Consider the following 8,089-nt stretch of genomic DNA (forward strand, 5'->3'; position numbering starts at 1 on the left):
TAATAATTCTGTAGATGCGATCAAATTTCTGTCTATTGCATGCAACACTCTCAGAATTTATGGTGATAAAAATTAATATTACACATAGTCTCTGAATTGAGTATTTTCTATGTTTTCAAATATGCTTTGAGACCGGCATACGGCCAAATGACACAAATAAATAAAGAATAATTTCAATCACGGATACTTGGATTTATACTTGAAATACAAAGCTATTATTTTTTCTGCATTTTCTTCAAATCGGCTCTATTTAATATTCCAGGTCCTCTTTATCTTATAGAGCAGATAGATTTGTGGTCTATTTCTCGGAATTTGTCAATTGTAAGGTGATGGCATTAAACTGTGACTAACGTAGGGTGGCCGACAAACAAATTTTATAAATCTTTTGCTAAATAGAGTTCATATAAAATGAAATCAGATTAAGACGTTCAAATGCCAATTGTAATGGTGGTCACCATGACAAGAAGGTAGCTGAGTAATAAAATTTGGACTACTGGTTTGGTGTTTTTGCTTTGTTCGTGATTACCAAAGATACTATATACTCGAGTTGAGTGCTTTCCTACTACGAACAAAACTGCACAGGTGATACTCATCAGAACACCCGTGACACGAGAAAAAGAAAGATTCCATTAACGAAAGCAATCAATAAACTAATAGTGACCCCCATAAAATGGAGTGTGTTTCAGTAAAGAAGAAACATATCTTGTTCTTTGTTGGTAGCTTTCAAAAGCACTTCATTCATGACGTTATCGTGCGAGAACACTTCTTCCCGTCGCCTTGTTCAAATGTAAATTTCTCATACGCTGCTAAAAATGACACCTCTCATGTGATACAGTATTTTTTAAATTATTATAGTATATAACGGAAAGAAACTGCATACAAGAGAGAGAGAATTTTTAATTTTTTTTAAAATAGTGTAGTTTTAATTTGTAAATGATATTAATATTCAAGAGTTACACGATGAGTTAATCTTAATTTCAAAGTATATCTAATGTTCTTTCAATATTGTAAAATAATTATAAGTAAAACTACAATAACATTATCATTCTAAACTCAAGTACATTGGTTTAAAAGACAGGATGTAGAAAAATGAGTTCGACAAAAAATTTCTTTTACAAGTGTTAAAGATACTTAACAATTGGAGGCAAAGCGTAATACTATGATTCAATTGAAGAATATCATTGAGAAAATAATGCAGTTATCAAGATATTGCCTTGATGAATTCTAGTGGATGTAATGTGTATCCCATATTAGCAATTCATACATATAATCCAACTTGTCTGTAATAGAAAAGCAAAGAAGGCTACTTCACTTATCTAAAACTTTTAATTAGTTTGCATAACAATAAAGTGTGTTTTTGCATTTTTTTTCTCATTCAAATTAATATTACAATTTTAGAGCAATGCTAGTATGATATATCTACATTTTTCATGAATAAAACTACTTGAAAACCATCACTAAATTCTAAACTATTGAAAGTCTATTCTACAAACATTTAAGTTATAATATACCTTCTATATGACTCAAATGTATGTATAATAGAATATCAAAATATTATTTATAGTAGAAGAACAAAATGTTTATATTTAAACTATAATTTGTAACATATGGGTACTCTATTTGATATTCTACTACATTTTTCTTTCTCTCAAAATATAATTTCAAATTGAGATGATAATTTAAAATCTTTCCTCTTCATCACTTTAATAGTAGTGTGAATATGATGACATAAATTGTAATATCACTTAATTCTATACATTGTAAACATGTAAGTGGACTTGCATAAAAAATATGAAATGTGTAAGACCTTAAAGAGTGTGATTGGGAAGTTAAATTTTAATGAATAATGTTTGACTTTCATATATTTTTTAAAGAAAATATACTAAGCTTATAAATGTGAATGGTAAATTTAAAAAGTGGTTCTGACTATAAGCAACACTAGTAGTAGTGATGCTTAATCACCTTTAATAATGTATTAGGGAAAGCACAATTATGTACCTTATATTACAAAATGAAATTATTCTTCAATATCCACCAAACCATCTTAAGAGAATAATCAATTTATCTCTTTGAGAAGAATATATTCAAAACCACTATCATATTTATCTTTCATAACACAAACATATGGAGCATAGATTCAAGATTATCGTAGTGAGTGTTAACATATTAATATATTTCTTGTATTCATGAATAAACTAAGATATGTATATACTTCCTAGCTTTTCAAAATGATTTATAAGGATTTAGTGATATTAAAAAAAAGAAATGAAGGTGGAAAAATATGATATCATTTATGATGGGAAAAAAATAGTTTGCAACATATATTATATAAATATCTTTTTACTTTTAATGTCTAGATTTCAAGGTTCAACAATAGAAATGTTATAGGTATAATGTCTAGAAATTTAAATCAATTCCAAGATATTTCTCAAATATTATCTTAACATATTAAATATATTTTGTGTTTTCAGTATTATTAAATTAATTTAATTAACTACAATTGATCAATGTAACTTAATCACTAACTCACTAAGACATAAAATTATAAAACATCTCTTACTATAGGAAATTTAAATAATATAAATGAATTCAAACCAACATTCTTTTACATGTAGAGCATATTTCAAGATAATTACTCAAACTGTATAATTTCTAATTTGTAAAATAAGAATGTATAAATAAATTTTCTTCTAAAATAAAAAATAATGCACAAAACTACCTTTCTTAGATTCTAAGAACCTCCTATATAGAAAACATTTCTAAGGTTTCTTCTCTAAAATTATAATCATTTTAAAAACTATTAGCACCTACTATAAGATTTTCTTATTATGGTACTTTGTGTTGAACCATTTCCCTTCATATTGATAATTAATCCTAGATATTATAGATAGGTTTTATTTCATTCTTTTATTTGCTGAATATTTTCTTGTTTTTTTCTCTAGTCTTACATAATTTCAATTTATTATCTATGTTGACTCCTTATTATTTATCTTTTCAATTTCTTTGTTAAACATTCACAAATGTATTCTTCAAGGGTATTGTGTGAAAACTAGCATCTTATAGGATTCCTTAACCTTTCTTGTATCTATTTTTTGGATCAACCCAATAAAAATTAGAGATCAATATAAATTAATCATTTATCATCCATTGATGTGGTTTACTTAATTTTCTAATAATCACTTACATTTCCACCAAGTGATAGTGATCATAAATTGAATTGAGAAATTAATGGTAGTCTACCAAGGAAAAGTGAAAATAAATTGGTTTCAATAGTATATCTTGGCAATTGGATGTAACATGAAAACGTGATCATGTAGCATGTATATTTTAGTGTAAAGTAATCATTAAAAAATATAAATCTATTTTAACCAAATAGTTATTTCTCTTCTTATAGTTTCAAAACTATAAGATAACATCCAAATATTGGTAGGAATTTATTATCTTTAATTATTTATGTGCATGATCCAATATGACAAGTTGGTCAGCTACACAAGACTTGTGACAATGTATTCAATCTTGGCTATTGAATGTGAAAACTTAGTGTAACTAAGTAGCTTGAGGGTACTACTAAAGTTCATAAGATGTTTAAAGATATGATATTGTTAGTTGATTTGTATGAAGAGGCCATATAGTCACTTATGCTACACACTCTAGTGTTACATAGAAATCAAGGAACCTACTATTCTAGATAATCCTTGGTCTCTATTTCACCTTGAATTTTTCCCTATTACTCTACTTTTCTAGCTTTATGAAGCAATTTAAGACTTGATTGATAACAAAATTGAGATAACTTGGATAGGATAATGAACCCATATACAATACATGTTCTATAATTTGTTTTAGACCTCTAATTTGGCCTTGTTAGATGTACATGGAGTTTATTAAATTTTAATTCATACACCTAAGCTCTCACAACATTTGATTCATCCTATGCACCTTGGTATGATCCATTATTTTAAATCTTAGGACCTTTAAATCTATCGCTTGTGATTTTCTTTTTTCTACTATCAAACATTGTACCTCAAATCCCTAAAAGTTTAAAGTTATGTGATCAATTCTTAGCACATTCTTATTAGTTCATATGAAAATGAATTGTGTTAAGTAAATTAGGTTGCTTATTGCTTTTATTTACTATAATGTAATATGGACCATTCATCATAAGCATTGTATATATTAGTCTTTTGATTAAGTCTATATTTTTTCAATAGAAATGTTGGACTTTATGCCATGATTTATATTTTTCGTTCCATTATATTTCCCAAAATCATTTTTCATCTTGTCACCCATAGAAAATCTAGCTAAATTAATTTAATGATGCACGAAATAGTGAATACATTCAATACACACATTAATACATCAAGTATAAGTTTGTGAGTTATTAGTTGTTCATAATCAATACATGCATTTACATTCAATACACACATGTACATACATATTTTTAATACATGTATACATAATTATCATGTTAATAACTTACTAGTTCATAGGTGTGTGGTGGTAGGGTATTTTATTTGTCCTAGTGCATGTAGTCACTTTCCTATAATCGTTGCTCTTATATAGGTCGAAAATGGAAAAATAACTATCATTTTAACCTTTAAAATTATTTTCAAAAGATAATTAAAAACACCTTTTAGTGAAGGTAATCTTTGTTGAAAGATATTTTTTTCTTTCAAAAAAATTATATCGTATGCCTTTGTCTGAAGGTGACATGTGAATCACTTTCAAACTAAGATATTCTTTGAACATAGGTGATTCCAAAATCTTCTTTCAAAGGTCAACCTTTGAATGAAGGTGTTTGGAAAAATTTCTCGACAAGCTTGGAATTTTTTTGTGTCCTCAATTTGTAACCCATTATTGTGGGAATACCCAATCTAATCATTAGTATTTGTGACAATCACATGTAAATATTTTTCTTATTTGAAACTCCTTCTAGTAGAGAGGTATAGGTGATTCCAATATGGTTGTCATTTCTATTTTATAAATGGTTGTCATTTAAGAATTTTTGGAACAAGTGGTAGATAAGGTATATGGATTTTTATTAATATTGATAGTTATAAAAAAAAATATAAAAATCTACCACTAAACAAGAAAAGATCAACATAATTTATTTATTCTCTCGTAGAGTTTACTAGTAGGTGATAAATTTTTAATACATATTAATTGCTAACCCTTATATTGATTGATAACTTTTTATTCACTCCCTTTACATGTATTCTAGACCATATTACTTCTCAATTATAATCACTATAATAGATGATTCAACCTCTCTTCCTTCGTATTAGAAATACATTTAAAAGAATTCATATATACATTATTTTACAAATGTGAAAAGACATATATAAATCAATATCCAATTACATTAGTAACATTTTATAGCATCTAAAACTATGGTTATTTCCATTTTTATGCTATAGAAAGATGTACAAGAAGGGGTTGAGTACATAATGGTTGAATTCTTGAAAATATTTATTGGTCATTGAGAAAGTGACTTTTTCACCTCTTGGTATTACTTTTGACTACTATGCACCTAATGGGTAAGGCCAAGGAACTAGAAACATGAAAACCATTTTCTATGTATTTTTTCTCGTTTGCCACATTCTAGATGGCCTTGTTCAGATAAGAATTGACTTTAATTGTTTTGATAATAACAATAATAGTAAAGATGATAACTAAAGAGTGTAGAAGAATTTAGCTTTCACAATTTGTAGTTTTTTAATATTATCTAGATAATTTGTTATTACTTATGTGCAGATTTAGTTATATTTGATTTTTTCAGTCTTTAATTAATATTTTATTTGTTATTTAATATTATCTATACTTTAATCTATATACATATTTACAGTGAAACATAGAAATACTTCAATATATAAATTTAGAACAATTTCTAACATCTCATGCAGCAAGAACAGAAGTAGTTATAATCTGATCATTAGTCTGTCAGACAATCACACCTGAAGATTTAAACCTTATTAAACACAACATAGCATACTCCAAACACCTATTATTTGCTCCAGAGTTTGATATTTTTCCAACGGGCTTCCATACAAAATGAAGAGTTGGTATTAGCGTACACTCCACACTTAAAATAATAGCTATCCCCACCTGAGACATTAACTGCTAAAGTCTCCTTCCCATCTATGAACACATACGCTTTCCTCTGGTCTGTGTCATGAATAACATTCAGATGAAACCACCGATCAAAAACATCTGTAGTCACCAATTGGTCATGGTATCGCCTTAAATTTCCATCGACAACATCTAACATTATCACAGTGGCGGGCCCCACATAGCCATGAATCTGCATCACGCATACTCCATTTGCCCCCTCTGGAACGTACCCATCTCCCTCGAATTGCCACACCCCACTTTTATGGTCCTTTCCCTGCAATACACCACCTTAAATTAAACAAACACAATAACATATTATGTGAATTGTAGAGAAAGATGATGGATTGAAAATAAATCGCTAACCAAGATGCGGATTTCTGTCCTGGGCCTGGTGTTGCTCTGGGGATCATGCGCTTTGTCATATGTGTAAACCCACATGTCATGGACGCCATCAGTGTAGCTGTAACGCTCCGAGAGATTTTTATCATATGGCTTTTGTATCTCAATGTTTTCGTCAGTTAATGTCTGTTGAGTAAAACCATCAGTTGGTGACACAGTTTGTTTTGCATATCCACTTCCTATCCAAATCAAAAGCACACGCAAGAGCGCAAACATCCTGGCCATTAAGAAATTGCACAGATTAGAAGCATAAAGTCTGTGCACTGCATGCAATTATCTATCTATTAATGGGGAGAACACGTTGAATTGTAGTTGATAAAATTTCAAAGTAGGCGTCGGGGATGCAGATTGGTGAGGGTAGAATTCAGGTATCCATCGGTGGAGGAGAGATTTGTCAAGGTAACATGTGAGCTTCCGTCGCGATCTGTCGATGGTAGCAAAGCATTATTGAGCGGTACAGAATTCACGACAAAAATCTGCCTACGCGAAATAACAAATAAAATTATTAGATGATGGTCTGTGAGGCATTTTAATAATTGGATTTTCATGTTCCATATCTTCACATCATAATCTTAAAATAATATATAAAAAAAAAAGATTCTAGTCACTAGCATAAAAAGACATGCATCCATGTTATACAAAAAATTTATCTTGAGGAAATTCTAGTCACTACCATTAAAAAAACATACATGGATAATATACACATTATTTATATAATAAATATATAAATGTTAAAGAGTTTTTTTTTTAAATACTTTTTAATCATATTTTAAAATAATCTACTAAATTTTATAAAATAAAAATAACATATAAGATGAATTTTTACTCCCTTCATTATATATATAACTTATTATAAATTATTTTGGATTCATATAACTATAGTAATGAAATTTGCGCAACATTGATATTTCTTACTTATTATTGAGTCTATTTTGAAGAAAGTATCTTAATACATTTGCAAATTAACAAATGTCACAATTTAATAAAAAATCAGATCCCTTGCACAAATATTATATCCCTTATTTTTTATCAATCGCATCCTTATATTATTATTAGTAATTATAGTCATAGATTTACATCTTTTATCACTTCCTAAATTATTTTCAATTCAATGGATAGGCAAAAATCATTTATCATTGATTCATAAAGAAGTATTTAATATTGGAAGCAAGATAGAAAGATATATCACTAGTTATTGGAGGCAAAAAGAGAAGTGAATTTAATATTTTTTCTATAGGTACTGCAACAAAGATAGTGGAAGGAACCGGAGGTTAGTTCTAGGGAATATTAAGTCCTAAATATATTAAACTAGGAGAGGCCCCAACGTTTACATAACCACAACAATCTAGCTACAAAATCCAAGGGACCATGAGGGGTGAGGACCCAAGTCAGAAAGCCTATTGCTAAAAAAGAGCTAAACCCAGGAGGTTTCCACCACCATTAACAAAACCCAAAAAATAAAACAACTAAACACAAAGACTAAACAAGAAAAACAAGACAAGACAATCTCCCACCAAAAACACAAACCAATGGATTACCTAGTGGGAGACAACACCAACTTTCTCTCTAGACGAGTATCTTT

The 8,089-nt window shown here is 28.7% G+C and overlaps 1 protein-coding gene across 1 annotated transcript; it reads right to left on the reverse strand.

Annotated features, from left to right (window-relative positions):
* Window positions 1–6,001: 6,001 nt before the first annotated feature.
* LOC131039125 (citrate-binding protein-like) lies at window positions 6,002–6,732 on the reverse strand. Its single transcript, XM_057971779.2, has 2 exons — window positions 6,472–6,732; window positions 6,002–6,382 (listed from the first exon to the last, which is right to left on the reverse strand). Exons 1-2 carry the CDS (start codon window positions 6,730–6,732, stop codon window positions 6,002–6,004), a joined length of 642 nt encoding a protein of 213 aa, XP_057827762.2.
* Between the last annotated feature and the right edge of the window lie 1,357 nt (window positions 6,733–8,089).

Source organism: Cryptomeria japonica, chromosome 10, assembly GCF_030272615.1.
Source record: "Cryptomeria japonica chromosome 10, Sugi_1.0, whole genome shotgun sequence".
Lineage (NCBI taxonomy): Eukaryota > Viridiplantae > Streptophyta > Pinopsida > Cupressales > Cupressaceae > Cryptomeria > Cryptomeria japonica.